This window comes from Lynx rufus, unplaced genomic scaffold (genome assembly GCF_022079265.1).
Source record: "Lynx rufus isolate CCGP_SWC_20201006 ecotype Redwood Valley unplaced genomic scaffold, mLynRuf1.p SCAF_11, whole genome shotgun sequence".
Classification (NCBI taxonomy): Eukaryota; Metazoa; Chordata; class Mammalia; order Carnivora; family Felidae; genus Lynx; species Lynx rufus.
The window spans coordinates 16683167-16705678 of NW_025814825.1; the positions used below are offsets into that span (position 1 = coordinate 16683167).

At 37.0% G+C, this 22512-nt stretch overlaps 1 protein-coding gene across 4 annotated transcripts in view; it reads left to right on the top strand.

Moving 5' to 3' along the window:
* The window catches only part of KAT6B (lysine acetyltransferase 6B), a 190589-nt gene that overhangs the window by 130598 nt on the left and 37479 nt on the right, over window positions 1–22512 (top strand). For 2 of the 4 annotated variants that reach the window (XM_047073003.1, XM_047073005.1), the window contains 9 exons: window positions 3315–3430; window positions 3679–3760; window positions 6232–6364; window positions 9120–10051; window positions 11066–11187; window positions 12784–12899; window positions 15166–15307; window positions 18351–18512; window positions 21781–21874. In XM_047073003.1, the coding sequence (XP_046928959.1) occupies window positions 3315–3430; window positions 3679–3760; window positions 6232–6364; window positions 9120–10051; window positions 11066–11187; window positions 12784–12899; window positions 15166–15307; window positions 18351–18512; window positions 21781–21874 (1899 nt within the window). The remainder of the gene's footprint in view (window positions 1–3314; window positions 3431–3678; window positions 3761–6231; window positions 6365–9119; window positions 10052–11065; window positions 11188–12783; window positions 12900–15165; window positions 15308–18350; window positions 18513–21780; window positions 21875–22512) is intronic. The other 2 variants (XM_047073004.1, XM_047073006.1) reach the window with 2 other exon arrangements.

A 22512-nucleotide genomic window follows, 5' to 3' on the forward strand; every position in this document is an offset into this window, starting at 1 on the left:
ATAGTGAAAGTTTTACTGTTTCCTTACCAATTTGGATGCCTTTTATTCCTTTTTCTTATCTGATTGCTATGGCTAGGACTTCCAGGACTCTGTTGAATAAAAGGGGTGAGAGTGGACATTCTTGGCTTCTTCCTGACCTTCAGGGGGAAAGCCCTCAGGGTTTTCTTGTTGTTTTGTTTTGTTTTGTTTTAAAGATTTTATTATTTTTTTAAGTAAACTTTCTGCCCAACATGGGGCTTGAACTCAAAACCCCATGACCTAGAGTCATATACTCTACCAACTGAGCTAGCCAGGCACACTCAAAACTCTCAGTTTTTCACCATTGTGTACGTTAGCTGTGCCAAGATCCCCATTTTGTTGTTGGCTGATAGGTGAATGACATTTCCTGCTTCAAAAGGCCACCCATATTTCTTGGCTTCTGGTCTCCCCTTTCTTCCATCTTCAAAGCTAGCAAAACTGGGTGGAGTCTTTCACATCTTCCTTTTATCATCTCATTTTACTAACCCGTCTGGAAAAGATGCTTCTGTTTTTAGGTACTTGTTATTAGGTCGGGTCTACACATATAACCCAGAATAATTTCCTCATCTCCAGACCTGTACCCTTAGTCATATCTGCAAAGTCCTGTTTACTGTGTCAGGTAATATAGTTACAGGTTATGTAGGGATTACAGCATAGACATCTTTGGGGGGCATTATTCTGTCTACTACAAAGCCCATAGTTTTTTTCTCCCACAGAGAAAAAGTTTTTACTTCCTCCAAAAATTATTTTTACTGGTTTGTGGTTTCATTGGTATTTTTTTAATTTTAAACAGTATTCCTTTGGTTTTGCTAGATAAAACTGCTGTAAGCGACTATGCTTCATATGTATTCATAATAAGAAAGAATGAGTGAATAAATACACATTATTCTTTCAAATCTGGTTGACTGCACATCACAAAACAAACTCCAAAAAGACAAACCACTATGAATTGTGTGAGCAGAGGGAACTTAACATTTTAGAGGGAATTGTTGAGTTTTTGGAATGAGTAAATAGGAGGTAAGGAATTGCATTATCAATAGCATTTTTTGTCCTTTATCTAATTACTATAATTGTGTAGTGGTGTTTCAAGCTCAGTTACAGTCTTTTGTGTTAATTTAAAGTGGCCGTGAGAAAATAAAATGGAAATGTTTCTTCATCCCTCAGCATCCTTTACAGAATCATAGAAATTTAGAGCTGGAAGGGATCTATGGCCAATTCTCTTGAGCTAAATAAAGGTAAGATTGCTGCCTAAAGGGAAGATAGGCTGAAGATTTTAGAATTTGACAGGGTAGCTTAAATGGTAGTTTTGAGATATAATAGTGCTTAAAGTGAGAGAAAGCAATAAGAGGAGGAATATTCCTTGCTCTTGATTGACAGTGGCTGAAATCCTTTAATTTTTAAAATGTGTAATTATTAAAAAGTATTTTCCATAGGATCTCAGTGAGAATAAGTAGTAAACTAAAATAAGATGTGAATTACCTTAGTTACTGAATATTAAGCTAAGGTACAAAAGCAGATTTAAATGTAGAGAAAAATTCAGTGCATGAAATTGAGGTCATATGTGCTGGTGATGTATGACTTACAGGAAGTAATAAAAAGGGGGGGAAAAGAAGTAAATGGTATACTTTTAAGCTGATGGGACCCATTTTAAGCGTGGAATTTAAATTGCTGTTCTTTAAAACTTGAGTTCTTACCCCCATAACTATATGGGGGGGGGGGGAGGGAGAACCCTGATCAAAGTAGATCTCTCCCCTCTCCTTTCAGAGTACACTTCTTAAAGTAGGCAAGCAAGCTGTCTTTGTTTGCTATTCCTGAGCAGAAAGAGGTGATTGATACCATTTTTATATATTTAAACTTCCTCCCCCTGTACTCATTTGAATGAGAGGAACCCTTCTAAAAGAATGGTGTCATAGGTTAAATGCATCTGCCTGGGTGTCTCTGAAGCCTGAGTTTGTAATCCTATGACAACATTTTATTTGCTCAACATCTTAAATACAGATGTTTAGAATTTTTTTTTTTTTTTTTTTTTTTTAGCTCAGGAATAGTGTGCTTTTATTAACGGTATTGATGATTGATTTTGAATGTTTTTACTTCAAAAAGCCAAATCTCCTAGTGGGTGGAATTTTATGAAGCACCTGTTAAGCTTTAGGGAGGAGGACCTTTTTGGCAGCAACCCAAAAAACATATTTAAACAATGAGCCTGCCAAAGTCAGGAAATTATAAAACAGTTTTGAAATTGCAGAATCTGCTTTTTTTATTACCCTCAGGTTTCTTTTGCAGCTTGGTTATAAGTTCTTTCACATGGGATTTACTAATGTTCTTACTATTTTAAGACCAGATTTAGAAAAAATAAAATCAAGTTTAGGGATCTCAGGTTTATGTGATAAAAGACCATCACATTTTAAACTGAACTGCCTTCCAAAGAGACTAGACTCAGACTCCCAAGCCTTTTGGAGGAATCTATTACTCAGTGTAGGTTGGGTGGCTTCCTTGAATGGTGTTGCTGCTTAGGGTCTCGAGTTTTGCTCTGTGAAGTGAGTGCTGCTAGATAAAGTGTGCCCAAAACTGTGTGGAAAAGGTGAGCACTCAGAAAAATGGGGGAAACCTGCTGAGCGTGTTCTTCTTGGCATATTCCATTTGGCGTGGATCTTCCAACTTCTTAACTCTCAGATTCACAATTTGTGCTTCTACTTTCAGAATTTAAGTTCAAGGACCAGGGGCAAGATGGCAATAGTATCTTCTTTCCATATCCCAGCAATGGGGTATTCTCTGTATACTGTTGGTTTATTTATTTATTTTTATTTTTATTTTTTTGGCATTTATAGTTGTATTATTAAGCAGCCCAGTTTACTTAGCTGTCATTTTAAGTTTTATGATTCCAGTATACAGAGCAGGAATTATTTGAACTTCGGTAACTCCTCTCACCATCCAGCACACCAGCAAACATTGGGTCATTGGTGGCTGATGAGGAGGGCCAGGGCAAGAGGTTAACAGAAGGCACAGGAATGAGAACATGATTTGAGCATGTATCTTCAAGTTCTCCAAGACTTTTGATTGGAACCTGGTATAAATTTTCCAAATTTCTCTTAAGGAATCATTTGTATAATCACTCAGTTACATACAGGGGAAAAAAGGCAGAGAGGGAAATATCATTTGGATTCTCTGATCTTTTTGTATTTTCCAGTTCTTTAGGTCTTTAACTGGCATTATCACTATCTATGAACAATGAGGGAATGGGAGTTTAAAAAAATCTAAAGCACCATTCCCATAAAGCAATTTGCTCTTTATTCTTGTAGGACACCCATCCTGTTTGAAATTTTGTCCTGAATTAACAACAAATGTAAAGGCCTTAAGGTGGCAGTGCATCGAGTGCAAGACATGCAGTGCATGTAGAATCCAAGGCAAAAATGCAGTAAGTATGGCTTTCAGTAGTCCATCTCCAGGTAAATTGCTAGTTCTCAGTGTTAAGGTTTGTCATTCTTGTAGACAGTTGCTATTTTCTATTTGAAGATTTAAATACACGTGATTTCAAGTTTCAGCAGGGATCATGGTACCCCTTCGTTATATTTAATTACTGTTAAGCAGATAATAAGAGAATTTGTGGCCTTTTACAGTTAGTTGGTTTCAGTCTCAACGACTCTCTAATATGTTATCTTACAGGATAATATGCTTTTTTGTGACTCCTGTGATAGAGGATTCCATATGGAGTGCTGTGACCCCCCACTTTCCAGAATGCCAAAAGGTGAACTTTTAAAACATAGTAAAAATGTGTTTTATTACATACTCATTAGCCTTGTCCAGCTCAGAGGGATACAGGTTCCTTAAGCACTTTTTCATCCCTTCCACCTCCTTATACTTGTGGGTTTGGCACATGTTGTGAGCAGAGAAGTGTAAAAGCATTTAGTTTATGGGTAATGTAATAAAGACTCTAATTCAAGCACAAGGGTAAGAAAGAGACCATTCCTTTCCCAAAACCATTCCCTTATTAGGATCAATTTAGATTAGGTAGGTCAGAAGTTTCGAACACTCTCCATGTTATTCAGTACCATGCTCAGAGGTGAGAAATCACCTATTTCCCATAATGGTTGTAATGATGTCTCCAAATTCCTACGAAATGAGCTACCCCCATTTTCTTGGCCATTAGTTGATAATTTGAACATGAGCATCGGAACTATTTTATATGGATATATCCATATGGAATATGGACTTTTGTCTCTGTCTCAGTCTCCTTTCATCATTTTATAATATATTAAACATTAAAAATAACTGCCATATTACAAAATTTATTCATTTTTATTGTGAAAGATTTAGTAAATACAGAGTGGCAGAACAGAATAAAAAGAACAGTCCATTAGGAATTCCCTCTCAGCTCGCTACACACCTTTTAAAAAGAAACAGAACATTTTATACATGTTTTTGTAATCTTTTGTTTTTTCCATCTTTATAAGATTCTAACATCCTCACATCATTAGATGTTCTCCTAAACACAGTTTTTAATGAGTGCATAGAACTCCATAGTATAGAGCTGGGGTAGCAAACCTGTTGACTGTGGGCCACAGTCATACTTTGTTGGTACATATACATATACATATACATATACATATACATATACATATACATATACATATACATATACATATACGTATACATATACGTATACATATACATATATTTTGAAGACTTCTTTAAAGGCATTACAGGTGAGCTGATACAATATTTTTAAAATTTTGAATTTGCTTCCTTTAGGTGGAGTTTGCATGTTGCCCCAATCTCACTACTCCCTCTTGTCTTGAATTCCAGCTTGCTTCAGTTGGGTGGTTCCTGAACATATTTGATTTTGCAACCCCATGTATAAACAAATCATAAGTTACTTAACCCCCAATGGTGGATATTACAAATGTTTTCAATTTTTTCTACCACAATTATTTCCTTAAGATAAATTCCTAGGGGAGGAATTGCTGGATCAAAAGCTATGTACATGAAAGGTTCTATCAGTTTTCAGACAGACCACCAGTGTGTGAGAATATCTGTTTCCCTGTATTGTAACCAACACTTACCATTACTCTATTTCATTGAGTGTGAGACACATTTTATAAAAAATCAGATGCATTTTATAGTCCATAGTGTCTCATTCTCAATGAAATACAGTGGTATTATTTACAATTTGTACCAATTTGATATAATAGAAAAAAGGTCTGATTCTTTTTTTAAGTAATGACATTGAACATATTTTATGTTTGATTATTAGCTATTTGTGTATCATTGTAAAATGCTTGTTTTTACCCATTAATCATTTTTCTGTTGGGGTTTTAACCTTTTCTTACTGATTTGTAGAAGTTCTCTATATTTTTATATAGTCCAGTCCATGAATCTTTTTCTTTATGGCTTCAGTCTTAAACACCAGTCATGCTTAAATTAAATAAATAACCACATATTTTTCCTGGTACTTGGTAACATTTAATTTTGTCATAATATTCATCTGCCTAGAATTTATTTTTATAAAGGATAAGAAATAATTCTTTTCCTTCCATATAGATGGTTATTTGTTCTGTCACCACTTCACTGAGTCATTTCATCCTTTCCCCACTGACTTGAAATATGACCTTTTTGATAGGCTAAACTTCTATAGGTTTCAGTTGTTTTGGTATAAAAATTCTTGTCCAGTGACCTATTTCTCTATACCAGATGTATAGTTTTAATTCTTGTAGCTTCAGAGTCCTTAAAAATTTTGTTTTAATTAAAAGTTATATTTTATACTGATTTTTTTTTTTTTTTTTTTAGCGTGGAAGATTTCCAGAAAGAAATAAAATAAATTCCTTTTCCCAGAGATTCTAAAAACCAATTAACTTAAAAACATCTCCCTCTAATCAAAAGATATCTAATATCCGGCAGGATCGGGTTTTCATGTGTGTTTATGTGGTAGAGGGAGGTTTGGTGACATGTTGCAGAAAGCCTCATAGAAGGGTTCTGAGATAGGGACAGCCCTCTGTTCTCACCACCTTGACCCTGGTTGGGGCAGGGGCGGGGGTGGGGGGAGTGACCTTTAATGAAGGCTTCCTGAGGAGAATGACAAAAGGGAATATCTACGTTCTAGAGTAAAGTTCTGCATACAGGCATATATCCTTGGACAGCTTATTTCCACTGCAGTTTATATTTAATATCTTTCCTAAAATGAAACATTAAAATACTTTTCTCATATATATATTAATTCAGGGATGTGGATTTGCCAAGTCTGCAGACCAAAGAAAAAGGGAAGAAAACTACTTCATGAGAAAGCTGCACAAATAAAACGACGATATGCAAAACCCATTGGACGACCGAAAAATAAATTAAAGCAACGATTGTTGTAGGTTGAGATCTTATCAAAAGAAATCTTTTATCTTATGCTTTAAAATACAGGCGATTGTAACCCCCTTAGATTCTATTATCTTTTTAGCATCGTTTTAGAAACTCAAGGGACAAGGAATAGTGCTCCTTTTGCATAGCTGTGGAAATTTTTTGAAAATAACATTTTTAATTACAATTGGCATTTGGGGATCTTCTGTTGGCAGTATCTGTGATGATAAGTGACATTTTTCAAGCAGCAAGATGGAAGCAGAATGTAAGAATTGGAAAGAATCATTCTGCCTACTTTATTACTGGCTGAGCATTAGAAGAGCTTAATTACATAAATATTTTTGTGGGGATTTTAAAACAAGAGAGGGATTTGTTCACATCTATAGTGAATCTCTTATCACTCCAGATAGCATTTTAGAAACACGACTTCTCTTTTCTGGTGCTAATTTAGTATTACAACATTTAAGATCCCTTGTATGAAATAGGAGTTTCCAAGAAACCTATAAATGACTCTCCTCATGTTTGCACACAAAGAGTTAGAACCATTCAGTATGTGCACATGTGTTCAGATATACAGATGAAATAATATGTTCGCAGTGGCCTGCACATCTACTATGATAATCTACTAACCTGTTGCCATATAGTTGCCATTAAAGCCCAGTGGAACATTCAACCGGAGTTACTTAGAGAAGTAGAGAAAAGATAAGGGGAGAAGTGGATGTGTTTTTTTAACCTTCGAATATAGAATTGGCTTTCAACATCAAATAAGGTGTTAATAAATGAAATCAACAGAGTTGCATATCTGAAGTAGTTCTATCAATAAGACCTTCTCCAGTCTCTTTAGGCTTTAGTGAAAGGGCCATTGTGATGTAGAAATGAATAGATGCTCTGCACACACTGTGAGCAAACACCAGTTATCTTACTTGTTACTCTTCCCCCTAATTTGATCTGAAGCAATTCACTACCTTACCTGCTCTCAGAAAAACAATATTCTCCTGCACCTCTGTCTCCCAGAGGAGAAATAGAACAATGAATAGAGTTTTCTGTGAAAGCCCTTTTAACTGGTGGACATACTTAAATGGAATTTTTGTTAATTTCTAGAGGCACACATGAAACATTTATGAATAAAATCTTTCATATTAGCATCATTTGAAGTAGAATTTATATGTTTTTGCATTCATCCTGTGTAAGCATTGTTCTCAAAATGGGACTGTATCCTTAGGGCCCAATTAAAAAAACCAAATTAGGATATAAACTTTCTAAACAAAGGACACAGCTGAAAATTGCATCTGGCACCAGTCCTAACTTTTTGTTTGTCCAAAATTGTCCTTTGAGCTTAGGAATTTTTAAGACAGTCTAGGGAGTTTTCCTTTTTACATGCTTTATAAGCATATTATCCTTTCTGGGCAATCGATTCCAGATACAGTCCAAATGCGGTATTGTAATGTGAAACATTTTAGCTTGGATGACTGTTTATTGGTAACCCTTCCTGTGACACAAGATCTCCAGTGAGATCTCCAGCGTTAACCCGATTTGGCTCTATCAGTGGTGTCGGGCAAAGCTCCTGGCCGCAGAGCTGCCTCAGATGAGCCCGGTGGCTCACCCTGTCGTTCTGCACCAGAATCCACTTGAGCCGACTGCTGAAATTCATCATTAATGTGCAAGATGACCACTAAAATGTGCTCTTCTGTTTGTAATTAAGATATTTTTATAATTTGATATCATATCATTTTCAGGCTTCCATTTCTTCATTATGAGCCTTCAGCTAAATTGATAATTTTGAAAGTGCATTCTTGGGCCCCAGCACTACCATAATTCACATGCAAATGTTTCTATTGTATAAAATTCTGCTGCAAAATGGGTAGCTTTCCAAGCCCTAGCCTGAGGTGAAGGCAGGCAGCTGCTGTTCCTCTAAGCAGCTGTGGTGGTGGAGTGACCTCTGGTCCATGTTGACCACACACAGCTGTATGGCAGAACCATCGTCAAATGAACTGAAATAGCGTACAGAGATTCTGATGCCAAGTATCTGATAATGACCATGGTAAATGTGCTGCTTCTTCACCAGACTTTCCATGCCATGTCTGACCCGCTGTAGCTTTTCTTTAATCATTTCTTCAGTTTTTGCTATTGTTGTCCTTTTCTCAGCAATATTTTATGCTGTAATTAATCGTCTCCTCTACTTAGAGAGTATTATTGGTTATGTTATCATCCTAAGCATAAACTGCCCAGAGGAAGAAGCTTTCTTTAACATTTTCTTAAAAAAAAAAAAAAGTTACTAATTTATAGATCTACCCAAATTCTATTTGTATATAAATTTTCCAATTGAGTTAAAATTGCTTCTAACTAGAGATTAGATAAGCTTATTCTTTCACTTCTAGATAATACGACTTATTAAAAGACGTAGGAAACCATAATTATTTGTGACTACACAAGGGGTAACTTTTTTATTTAAGTATAATGAAGGCATTTGTGTTATTTTAGTCTCTTCAAAACTTTTCTTACTCCTATTGCCCTTGGGTCCACATGGCTTCTTCCAGTGCCTCTTGGATGGGTCCTGGGAGAATCATGACATGCAAATGTGACGGCTGCTACTTGTTTCTACAAACATCTTGGTGGAGGCACACACACAAAAATAGTTCTTAGGGTTGCAGTCCAGCTTCTTAAGTTTAAGCACATTGAATGCATCTAGTTGCTATAAATTTGTTTTCGATACCTTTATAATTCTATTATTAAATGCTGATACTATTCTCTAAATTTTTGCCTAGGTCTGTAACCAGTGATGAAGGATCCATGAATGCATTCACAGGAAGGGGGTCACCTGGTAGGGGTCAAAAGACTAAAGTCTGTACCACACCTTCATCTGGTCATGCTGCATCTGGGAAGGACTCAAGCAGCAGATTGGCTGTTACAGACCTCACTCGGCCTGGTGCCACCACCAAAATCACCACCACCTCCACCTACATTTCTGCCTCTACACTTAAAGTTAACAAGAAAACCAAAGGGCTCATTGATGGCCTTACTAAGTTTTTTACACCATCACCTGATGGTCGCAGATCACGAGGTGAAATAATAGACTTTTCAAAGCACTACCGTCCAAGGAAAAAGGTCTCTCAGAAACAGTCATGCACTTCTCATGTGTTGGCTACAGGTACCACACAAAAGCTAAAACCTCCACCTTCTTCATTTCCACCCCCAACCCCCATCTCCGGTCAGAGCCCCAGTTCACAAAAGTCCAGCACTTCCGCCTCTTCTACCTCTCCCCAGAGTTCTTCCAGCCAGTCCAGTGTGCCCTCCTTTAGCAGTCTTACTAATAACAGCCAGCTGAAGGCACTCTTTGATGGACTTTCTCATATCTATACCACTCAGGGACAGTCTCGAAAAAAGGGACACCCAAGTTATGCACCACCCAAACGTATGCGTCGTAAATCTGAATTATCTTCCACGGCAAAATCTAAAGCCCATTTCTTTGGAAAACGAGATATTAGAAGTAGGTTTCTTGCTCACTCCTCCTCCTCTAGCTGGGGGATGGCTAGAGGACGTATTTTTAAAGCAATTGCTCACTTCAAGCGAACAACTTTCCTTAAAAAGCACAGGATGCTAGGCAGATTAAAATATAAAGTGACCCCTCAGATGGGGACCCCCTCACCAGGGAAGGGGAGCTTGACAGACGGAAGGATTAAACCTGATCAGGATGATGGTAAGCAAAAGGTCAAAGCTCCAACCAAACCTGCGTCCCGTCCCTTTCTCCCCAACCCCGAAAACAATAAATCAATCAATTCCTATTTGTCACATAGGTCTTAGCTATTTCTCTTGTTCTCACTTCACTTTCATACAGAAGCAGTGAAACTTTGACCTTTTTCTAATGCTGACTAAACCTCCAAAATCTTGGTTTTTTTCCAACTAATACTCTCCCACCTTTTATTATTTATTTCCATCTGTAGTGACACTAGGACCCCCAGATGCCTTCATAGTGTTGCTTATGGCTTTGTAGTCCCGCATGAGTAGCCACTGTCATGCTTCTGCCACGCACTTTGCTATGCCCGCCTCCTCAGCCCCAGCGCTGCCTGCACACGCTGTCAGCGCTTCCCACGGCAGGGGGGTAGGGGGGTGGGGTGGGTTCAGCTGCTCATTTCAGCTCCCTCTGCTCCATTGCTTTCTCATGACAAAGTTCATCCTGCTTCCTTCTCAACAACGCCTGATCTGTGATCCTGTGAAGTGTGCTTTTGGGTGAGAGTGTGTCTGTGTGTGTAGTCACAGTAGGGAGAAAACTGATTTCATGATTTCCTTGAACAAATTGGCCCGTTACATTTGCTACCCTTTATAAAACAAAAAACAAAAATGTGTCATTTCGACAACGTGGTTGATTTTTTTTTTTAATCTCAAAAGGGGTAATGGGAATTCTATAATGAGACATTGATGTAATTTCTGATCTCAGTTGAAAAATATGATTTTGCTTTGTGTTACTCTTACTTTCCCTCATTTATTTATTGAAACTATAAACAGATGACAGTGGTAATTCAGATAAAAATTTGGGTCCAGCAGGGAAAGGGCACTGCTGGATCTTTGAGCAGTGCTTGGATATGAAAGTTTCTAAAGCTTAAAAACAATCCCTATTTGCCCGCTATGCTAATTTGGTGCCATTTTGGTAATATATGGTGGTTATTCATGATTCAAGTCAGTGAATACGCTTTCTGCTGGTTTTAAATGACAGATACTGAAATCAAAATAAGCATCAAACAAGAAAGTACAGATATAAATGTGCTTGGAAACAAGGATACCGTTACTGAAGAGGACTTGGATGTTTTTAAGCAGGCCCAGGAACTTTCTTGGGAGGTAAGGCTAGGATACCACATTATAGCAACAAGGATAATATGTGAGTTTTACATAGATGACCATTATGAAATTACTGCTTTGATTTGATAGAAAATCCCCCTCAAGATCCTTTGTGGTCCTTTAACTGTTATCATGATGGTTTTTGTGGAAGAAGACATAGGTTCAAAAGCAGTGGCTCTGTAGAGTTTTCTGTACTCTCAAAGTTGATAAGGGCTCAGCTGGTCTCACAAAAGGTAACAGCAGCTGAGGCAGATTTGGGAAGGTGCTTCTAGGTGTGAAGGACTAGATTTCTGATTATTTTTGCTGAAATTTAGAAAATAGTTTTAAATGGTTAAAAAGAAGAACATCACGTTTAAGTTTACCAGTCCATCTTCCAACACAGATGGTCAGCCATATGAAAAATGTCTTGTAATTTTAACACTTTGGCATTGATTAAGGCAATATTTTGTTGCATGATCAGCTATAATCACTTTTAGTTTCATTGTCCAGTAATTTATTTAAATGATCCCACTTAAAAGGGTAACTCTAGTTAGTTTATTGTCACCAAAACATTGAAAGGTAAGGCTTTGGGACTTCCCAAAAACAGATTTATAATGAAGTATGAATTTTTATGTCAGTAGACCACATTTAGTTTCTTTGGCAAACTATTCACAGAGAGACTCCCTATCCTACCTAACCCACCTCACTTTCTTTTTTCTGGGGGGAGGGGGATAGCAGTCTCTTAAGCTTTATTTTTTCGTAGCAGCCACTTGGGCTAAATACTTCTGATGGTTTCTTATTTAAGGGGCTATTGGATACTTCCATTCCTCATTCTGCTCCTTCAGTATGCTTTGTAATTGTTTTCATTTGGCTAGGATAAATGTCAAAAATTCTCCGACTTTGAGATTTGAAGTCCTTAAATATTATCAAATTTCCAGCCTACTTCTGGCATTCATAGGTAGACATGATGAACAACAACAGGCCATTATCTGAAACATGTAAACATTTAAGCCCTTCCTTTCTTTCCAACACAGTAACACCGGCATTTCATTCAAGAACATTTCTTGTCTATATCAGGCACTGTGCTAGACACTGGGAATAACACAGTGAATCAGGAAGGCAAAGTTCTTAACCTCGTGCTTGGAGTGAGGGGAGTAAAGGAGATGGATATTAAAATGCAGACTTTCACAATCTTAGGATTGTGATTTCACAATTTTGGGATCACTGGTAGTTCATGGAGGAACAGTGCTCATGGAGGAACTGTAAGAGTGTGTAACAGCCATGTCATCTTATAATTTATTCAGTTATAATACATTGTACCAGATCATTAAATTCAGTTCAATAGACATTTTTATGTATTTACCTTTGTACTCATTTCCTGTCTTGGTAATACTGTTTCTTAGGGTATTAGTTTGTTTGTATATGAATCTTACACTGAATTTATTATTTTACAAGGCCCTATGATGTGTTTTCAACAACCTGAAAATTCACAATTAAGATTAGTGTTCTGTTCTTGATAGGTTTTCATATCCACTAGTGAAAGAACCAAAATGTAAGTGAATAAATTCTCTTCTAATACATGTATTTTATTTCCTTCCTTTTCTTTTTCTCTGACAGAAAATAGAGTGTGAAAGTGGGGTGGAAGACTGTGGCCGGTACCCTTCTGTAATAGAATTCGGGAAATATGAAATCCAAACCTGGTACTCCTCGCCTTACCCACAGGAATATGCAAGGTAATGGAATATCCTGGAAGGTCTATAACTTTAATGTCATGTATGTGAGGAATGGAAATACTCAGTTCTAAAGCAAGAATTAGATGATTTTTTTAGGACATAAATTTTGATCGTCAAATCCAAGTGCTTCCAAGTCCAAGACTATTACTTTGTGCCAGCATCGTTTTATACTAGTATTCGCTGTTCTATGTAAACTCCTTCCACTCCTTTGTTACACAGTCATTGTAAATTTTTCCTTTTAGCTTTTAAGACCATGCTTTGTCTCTGGTTAATTGGACAACTGTTCTTTGTGTTTGAAACCAAATAAGGAGGAAAAAACCTAGCCATTGTAAAATACTTGGTAGTTTCTTCTCAGTTGCCCTTTTCATTTTCCTAATTAGGCTTGTTAGTTTTCTCTCTGATTTCTGACATTTTGTTTTCAAGTTTTTTACAGAAATGTAGCAGAAGAATGAAAAATCAAAGAAAGTAGGTGGTCGTGGGTAGCCTTAAGAGACCTTTCCCCAGATCTTTTAGAACTATTTGTGACTAACTTGTTAAAAATGAAGAGAAAATAGTGATATTAGAGTTTTCTTTTGTCTTGATCTAAGATTAGCTGTGAAATTGTCTTGAACTAATATATCTAAAAGTGGGTATCTTGTGAACAGATTTCTTCCTTCTGATACATCAGGATACACTTTAATAGTATCAAATGTTTTAGCCTGCAAAGTTTCTGGTAATCTCAAACTTGCTTTTCTTCTAGAATAGATCTTGTCCTTTTCTCTACCTGATGGGTGGCTAACCCATCATCTACTAGAGAAAATGAGGAGGGTGTTTTAGAAGTTCAGTGGCAGAGTAAGATTCAGGAGTCTTGGTTTCTCTTTCCAGCTTATATCACTTGCCTATGTGTTCTTGAACAATTTTTTTTTTAATTTTTTTTTCCACGTTTTTATTTATTTTTGGGACAGAGAGAGACAGAGCATGAACGGGGGAGGGTCAGAGAGAGAGGGAGACACAGAATCGGAAACAGGCTCCAGGCTCTGAGCCATCAGCCCAGGGCCTGACGCGGGGCTCGAACTCCAGGACCGCGAGATCGTGACCTGGCTGAAGTCGGACGCTTAACCGACTGCGCCACCCAGGCGCCCCTTGAACAATTTTTTTAAAAAATACTTAGGAGCTTTAATTTCTTTTTTTTTTTTTTTTTTAATTTTTTTTTTCAACGTTTATTTATTTTTGGGACAGAGAGAGACAGAGCATGAACAGGGGAGGGGCAGAGAGAGAGGGAGACACAGAATCGGAAGCAGGCTCCAGGCTCTGAGCCATCAGCCCAGAGCCCGATGCGGGGCTCGAACTCACGGACCGCGAGATCGTGACCTGGCTGAAGTCGGACGCTTAACCGACTGCGCCACCCAGGCGCCCCAGGAGCTTTAATTTCTATGGATAATCTTAAGTCATGTGTTCTGAGAGCTTTGAGTAAAATTTGTATATAACTCCAAGATTTGAAGTTACTATTATCTGAGTCTGTAGCTAATTTTCGCCCAAATCATTCTATCCTTTCTTATACCCCAAAGACCTGGAAAGTGCTTCTAAACATTTTCTTACAATACTAGCAATGTGTTTAAATGTGATCGGGCACACATTAAAAATGTTACAATTTTAAAGGTGGAGAAAAAGTCATCATGGGTGAGAAATCTGTGTAATGTTATTCAGAGTCAGTGGAATTGGTAGAAACTAAAATCTTTTTGATTTTTCTACATTTATTGTCATATATATTTATGATAATAATTATATCCATAAATGGAAATTTTAACAATTAAATTCCAGGACTTCTCTGCCTTATAAATCATTTTTTAAAATAATGAATTCACCTTCCTCTGGGTAAAAGACTATTACAGTTACACCACTGACCATATATACTGTTGAAACTATGACATGAAATCTGAAATTTGAAAAATGTGCATGGTTACCTGACAAGAGGCCATCTTTATTGTCGATTTTCCGAGTAGTGGTTCCAAGTCTAAAAACCTGTCTGTTTGTATGACATTTCTAAGGAAACAAATTATTTGTTCACAAAATAATGGCAGCAAATATTATTTTACTGAAAAATAGTGTAAGGTTTGTACATTCTCTTTACTACTGGCTTTTTTTTTTTCTTCTTTTGAAACGATTTCTTTCAAATACTGTTGTAGAGTCTTATTATGATTTGGAGAAAATTGAACGGTGTTTAATATTTTTTTCCCTGAACAGTATAATCAATCTGATAGATTCTTTGATTTTAAAATTTTAACAGATTACCAAAGCTTTACCTGTGTGAATTCTGTCTTAAATATATGAAAAGTAAAAATATTTTGTTAAGACACTCAAAGAAATGTGGATGGTTTCATCCTCCAGCAAATGAAATTTACCGAAGGAAAGACCTTTCAGTATTTGAGGTAAGCATGTGTAAATAAAAAACTCAGCTTGTGAAACCTAGTACTTACAGTTGTTGATTATGTACTGATTTGTTTCTAGAAGGTACACAGTATATTCGATTTCAGCATTCAAATTCAGACTGCTCTGTAAAATATCTCCATGTTTTGGAATGTTTAACCATATTGAGCAACCATTTAGATTGATGATGAATTCCTACTTCATCACATTAACTTTTTTGTCTTCTCCCAAATCCCTGTCTGCACCAGATATATTCACCAGTGAATTTATGATCTTCTCAGCTCTTTGTAAATTCTACTTTCTTTGGCAGGAGAAATTAGCTTTGTTCAGCAGCTCCAGCCAATGTCTGGCAGGTGCTCACTCTTCCAGGGAATTGAGCAGCTGTACATATCTCCTCAGTACACAACCACCTGTATTTCCATCCATTTCTTGGCAGAGTGGATAATCCTTTTGGTGAGACCCCAGCAGATGCTGGGACTGCCCCCCTCATCTGGAGAGATGGCCACCCCTGGAGAAATCTGCTGTTCACAGGAACCCCTTGTGGCCACGTGTCTGTCATTGTGGGTTCTTAAAGACATTTTGTGTTTTCAGAATTGATTTAGTAGCAAAGGTCTTTGCCTGTATACCATTTCATTGTTTAATCATGTTCTGTTGTCAGTTTCAAGGATCCAGTTGAGCTGTGTCACTTGTGCCTTGAGGAGACCATGCCTCTCTTTTGTGTTATTACCTATTCTCGGGGATCCTTAATTCTCTCCTTTATTCTCGTTACTCCAGTTGAGCACTTCCATTGCCCTGTCTTATTTTTTTCTGTTACCCATCTTGGTGCATTGTTTTCATGCATGGGTGCTCAGAACAAGCCTTCCTTACATAGACGTGATGTCTTTTTCTCTGAAATACACTTTTTCCTTAGGTTTCTCTACTTTTGAGTTGTTCAGACTGAAATTTATTATCCTGCCCCACATTTCACTTTAGTTCTGGTCTGTAATGTCTTGCATATATTTAATATTGGGAAGAGTCATACATAGGTTTCTCTCTCGCAGACGAGACAGGGCCCACTACTTTTTCCAAAGGCTGATCAGAGAACACAGTAACTCCAGCTGCACCTTAGCATTTTTTAAAGACCCTCTTCCTTGTTATATCAGGCTCTTTTGATAAGCCTAAAGGAAGGAAGGGTATTGTTGCTGGGAAGATTTAATAATATAGTAGTTCTTAATAAAGGGTAGGCAGAGGGTTTCTCAGCCTGGGCACAATACACTTTTCAGCCTAAATAATTCTTTGATGTAGGGGCACCCTGTGCATTGTTGGGTGTTTAGTAGCATCCCTGGCCTCTATACTAAATGCCAGTAGCAGCACATTGCTTCCAGTTGTAACAAGCAGAATTTCCTCCAGACATAGTCACTGTCCCTTGAGAGTCAAAATCACTCCCATTGAGGACCCCTGGGCTAGAGGGAGATCTGAATGCAAGTTGCGTAGTCTTGGGATGCTACTTAGTCAGCCCCACCTAATTGAGTCAACAGAGCTATGCTCATGTTAAGTAACTGTTAAGTAAATTAGTATGAATCTGCTTGTGGGGTTGAAGCTCTCATAAATCCTAGGAGAGTCTTCCAGTCTTGTTAGGCTGTTAAGAATGGTCTGCTATTTCAGGGCAGGTGCTTTTGAACCATAACCAAGATGAGAGGGGAAAAATGAAAAGCCAATTAGTAAAATTTATACATAAAAATATTTGAAGGAATTGGATTATCTGTGCCAAGATCCCTAGTCTAGAATCCGAGTTAATACTTAGAGAACAGCATGTAGGAAACTTTTCTCTTAGCAGTTTCCTAAGTAACTTATAAAATAAATGAAGAGTAATCATAAATTCCTATTTTTCTTGTCTTTATCCCTCTTTAAAGCATGGATATTAGACCTTACACAGCTGATAAGAATTTGCTTCAGCATCATCCTCTCTCTGTTTTTCTGCTTCATGGACACATACATCTCTGTCTTTCCTTTTTGTAATGTCCTATCATTTCCAAAAGGACCATACTCTCAAATACATAAAAACTTCCTTTAATTAAAGAGAGAATTGTATCCTCTGTATCTGTTGCCCATATTTGATTATGTTGCTATGTGTGGGACCTAGGTTTCATCCAAGGGAAATAGTTATATGAAGTCTAAAAATAATTTGTGCAATATGAGAACCTGTATGGTCCACAGGAGACTGGAGAATGGTCAAGTTCATTGTTACAGAGCTCTGGTTAGCAAATATCCATTTCCCCTAAGAATAGTGCTAGGGAAATTCTTGAATCTGCTGTGCTTTTGGTTTTCAACATGTAACTACATTTGATCAAAGAAATTGGCATCTGTGCCTAGCCTCCTGTCTATAACTATCAGTATCACAGCTTGATTCTTTTATTTTGAAGACAAGTAGACTGTAATCATGGTACTTATTGTAGGTTGAAATTCATCTCACTTTCTCAGTAAGTATTCCCAACATAGAAATTTGATCTCTTCCAATTATATTTAAAATGATGCTTGGGATAAAACCAAAATGGAATCCTCTTTTGCTAATCTACACTTCTGAGGAATCAGAATAATACTGTTCATTTATTTCATTTTTACATGAAGTCCTTTTGAAAACAATGTAAAGTTTAACTTCCTTGAGCAGTATTTTGATGTGTTGACATTTCTTTAATTCAGATTTACTTCTTTCAAACAGAGAAGACATGCCTGATCATTTTTTACTTGCAATACATTACAATTAAAAATGAGTCTTTCACTGGTGCTTTTGGCTCTCTTCATGTAGCTTAAAGAGAAATTTAAGCTAACTTAAATTAAATTAAAGCTAACTTAAATTCACCCTAATTTAAGAGAAAAAATGGAATTTTTATTTGCCAAGTGACAGCTGTTTTCTGGTTGACTTTATATGTGCTTAATGGAGTATTTTAATCTCTCAGTTTGGGATTTGGAAATAAAATTATATACTTTCCCAAATATCATATAAAAATGATTTTATATTGAGCAATATTTTTATGTTAAATAATGTTGTCTGTTTCTCTTTGCTAGGTTGATGGGAATATGAGCAAAATTTATTGCCAAAACCTTTGCTTGTTAGCCAAGCTCTTCCTGGACCACAAAACGTTGTATTATGATGTCGAGCCATTCCTTTTTTATGTCCTTACAAAAAATGATGAAAAGGGCTGTCATCTGGTTGGATACTTCTCTAAGGTAAAACAAGAGCCAGTATGACCTTCATTTTCGTATTCAAAATGTTTTTGGGAGAGCCCAGTTCTTTGAACAGGGCCTTTTTTTTATGACTATAATTTGAATAAGTGACACATTCTGCAAAGCTCGGGTTCTTGTTCAGAGCTTATTAAGACAAACAAACAGTAAAGGTTGTGCCTAGAAAGTGTGTAGAGGACCTCAGCACAGTTTGCTGCTGTCTTGACTGTCAGCAACCATGTAATGTTATAATTGCTGCCTTGCAGACCACCTAGCATCTTTGATTTTTTTTTTTTTTTTTAATGTTAAGCTTATTTTCCTTTCCCTCCCTAAGTGGTGTCAACCTGAAGGTTTCAGAGTAGTGTAGCATTTAAGAGATGGTTCTCATTTCTCCTCACTGTATTCCCTCTGTGGTCATCAGTATCGCAGTGAGTTGGAACGTTGGCATTTGGACAGTCAAGGTGATATAATGACTGGGTTTACTCATTTGTCTTTTACACTCTATGCTATTGTTGTAAGATCTAAAGCGGCCTCGCCTTTAGAAAGCCTGAGTATCTCCAGCTGTTAATACAGGGAAGCCCTTGACATATTGAGTGGTTAGTTTGTCTTTTTTACTCACATTCCTCTGTTCAAAGGCTTCTGAAAATAACTCATAGGCAATAAGGAAAAACTGAGTCAGGTAATAAGCTTAACTTTTCTTAGGCACCTACAAGATAGTTTAATGTGCCAGGGTGGTAAATTATAAGATTTCTATGCACACGGTAAATGATCTGAACCCTGTATTTTATTTATTTTATGATACATTTTGGCATGTTGAGTGATAAATGAATTTTAATGAATCTTACATAATGTAAATGGAATGCTTATGGAAGTGTCATTTTCATGGAATATCAAAAGATAGAATATATTTGAAGGTCCTTTATAAACTGCAATTCTTCTAAATTTGAGAATCAATCCAGAAGTCGTAAATGAAACTATGAATGAGTGACAGCATTCATGAGAAATAGCCTCAGTATTTTAATCCACACGTTTGGTAAAGCTCCAAAACAACAAAAAAGACAAAGTTAATTTGCACATAACAGATTCAAAAGATGACAGAGCATTAACACAAGATAAAACACTAAATAGGAAATCTGCTTATATAATGTGTAAAATATCTTACCTTTGTATAGGTTTATAAAAATCGTTTTCTCCAATGACTCAAAAAGAATAGTGGTCATGGGGTGCCTGGCTGCCTCAGTCAGTGGAACATGTGACTCTTGGTCTTGGGGTTTACATTCAAGCCCCACATGGGGTGTAGAGATTACTTAAAAATAAAATCTTAAAAAAAGAGGAGACAAGAATAGTGGTCATGATTTTCCTTCCTGTTAGAAAATGGCATTTCTTTAAATGTGTCTGTATTTTAATGTAGATGCTTAATGGTGCCTGCTGTTTTTGGTCCTGTCTTGTCTCAAGTTGGCCTCTGGGTCTAGAGTTGATGGTGTCTGTTAAGGTTTTAGTCTCTGCCTCTCTTCTCCCAGGGGACCCACCATCATACTTAGAACAAGCTAAACTTTTCTCATTTTGTCACAGCTTCTTTTACAGCATGGCAGCAACTACTGTTATCTCTTACTGTACATGGAAAACTCATTCTTTGGCAGTGCTGTAAAACAAAAATCTAAAAAATAAGCATTTTAAAAGTCTAGGTGCATGCAAATTAAACCATATTGTAATGTGCCATTTGGAGTGTGAAGGACTATGGCCCTTTGGGGTTATACTTAAACCAAATTCTAGAGGTTATAGCCAGAGGAACGTCCAAGATGTCCTAGAAGAGTTCGGTGTAAATCATTCCATGCTTTTGACTTCCCAAACAGATAGTAGTAGATGATTTTAAACAGGAGAGAAAGAAGAAACAGTTATTTTATCCATAGATTAGAATTTAGCTGTAGTAACACGTGTTAAAGGGTAGGGTGGGGTGGAGGGGAGGGTTGGACTGTATTACAATGTCTAAAGGAAGGAATGGTTTGGGACCAAAAAAAATGACATAAAGGAGGAATCCTTTCAATCCACAATACTTGTCTTTTTAGATAGAGTGACTCATTTGTCTGACTTTGCAAAGAATACTAATTACTTGAACGCTTGGCACAATGTGCACATCCAGTGATGGACAGTCCAGTTTCTTAGGGAAACTGACACATGATTTCTTCCTCCTCATTTCTTAGAGACTCCCAAGGACAGCTACAAATGTGCAAGTGTTGGGAGCACATCTTTTTCACAAAGAAGTCTCTAATTCTGCCCTGTAGGGTTTTTTCCACAACAATTTCCTGTGATCTTTCAAATAGGTTCATTAAAGATCTGGGTGTTCTGAAGTTATTCTTTCATGTGGTTAGTACCATTTGTGGTCAGTCTTATTTGTGGTTTATATTTGGCCAGAGCATTCACAACCTCAAAAGCCTTTTCCAGATCTTCTCGGTGCAGGCTCTGGCTGCTTCTGTGTACTCTCAGTTAAATATTGCTGCTTTGATGCCACATCCTATGAGGATTGCAAATTTTTCCTTAACTATAAGAACTGCTTCCCTCCATATTCTTCTCATTCTTCCTCCTAGTTTTATACTGTTGGTAACATTTTGGCCTCATTTTTGTGTGGAGGCTTTGGGGTTTCTTGTTGCTCTTGTCTTTTTTGTTTTGATTTGTTTTCTTGGTTTGAAACGCAGATTGATTATTTCTCGAGCTTTTTACTTTGAATGTTTATCCATGAGACAGATGTATTTGTGCCGCTCTACCTGCACATACACTATTTTAGTTTTCACTGGTCAAGTCAGAAGACAGATGTTACAAATTTGTAAGTTATTTAGCAAGGTAGCCAGCTAAATCCTACCTTAACCCCCTGGGTGACTCTCTGGATGGTTTTTTGGTGTTGTTGTTGGTGTTGTTGTTGTTGTTGTTGTTGTTGTCATTGTTCCCCCACCTCCCAAGTTGTCTGAGCAAAGAAGTCATTTCTTGCATAATGTCTGTGTTCGGTTTCATTTGGCTCATATTTACTTGGATTCTTTATTCATATTTTATGGTACCAACTTTCAAGGATAAAAATGCAAATTGAGAGGCATGCCTGGAGTTGATGGTTTGTTGTTAGCTGATAGTTTGATTGATCAACACAGTAGGATTATTCTGCTTGATCCTGACCTAACACATTGGCTCACCTTAGTGGTCTATTGTACAAGGACACTGGCAGGTGCAGGGAATTGCCCACTTCAGCAAAGCTCTGACATACTTGATCTGTTTCTCCTTCCCTCAGGAAAAGCTTTGCCAGCAGAAGTATAATGTCTCCTGCATAATGATCATGCCCCAGCACCAAAGGCAAGGATTTGGACGGTTTCTCATTGATTTCAGTAAGTGAAGTGCTTTACTCACTTTCATGATCCAGGGAACTGATGGCTGTTAAAGGAAAGAGTAACACATAAAACTTTATTTAACATACTTTGTTGTTTTTATCAACAGATAACAGGTTTTCTTTTTATATTTGCATAGGTTAGAAAATCTTCCTCAAGTGAAAAATGTACTGCTGCTCACTTATTGTGCTCTAGGAAATTGAGACTAGATTTCTCAGCAGTGTCACTAGCTCACAAAGCCATTACCCTGAATGAACCGGCAGAATTACATTCCATTCCATGGTGCTCATGCTCATTAGCACCAGAAGAGGCAATTATTTGTGATTAAAGCTAAAGGAAGTATTATTTAAAAGGATTTTCAGCTTTCTAAAATTTTACCTATAATCTTATCAGTACAGAGCAAGAAAGGGATATCTGTATTTAGAAAAACAATTCTTTAGGTGGCTTATCCGATGAGCCTTTGTACTAGAAATAACTATCTTGTTTTGTTAATTTCCCTTTTTTATTATAGAAATTATTACAATGTTTTATCTAGAGGTTGCCCAAGAAATTATTTTTTATACACAATTGTATCTTCAGAGTCTCTTCGATTAAAATTGGAATCCTCTATAAAAATGTGCACAGGATAATGTAAAAAA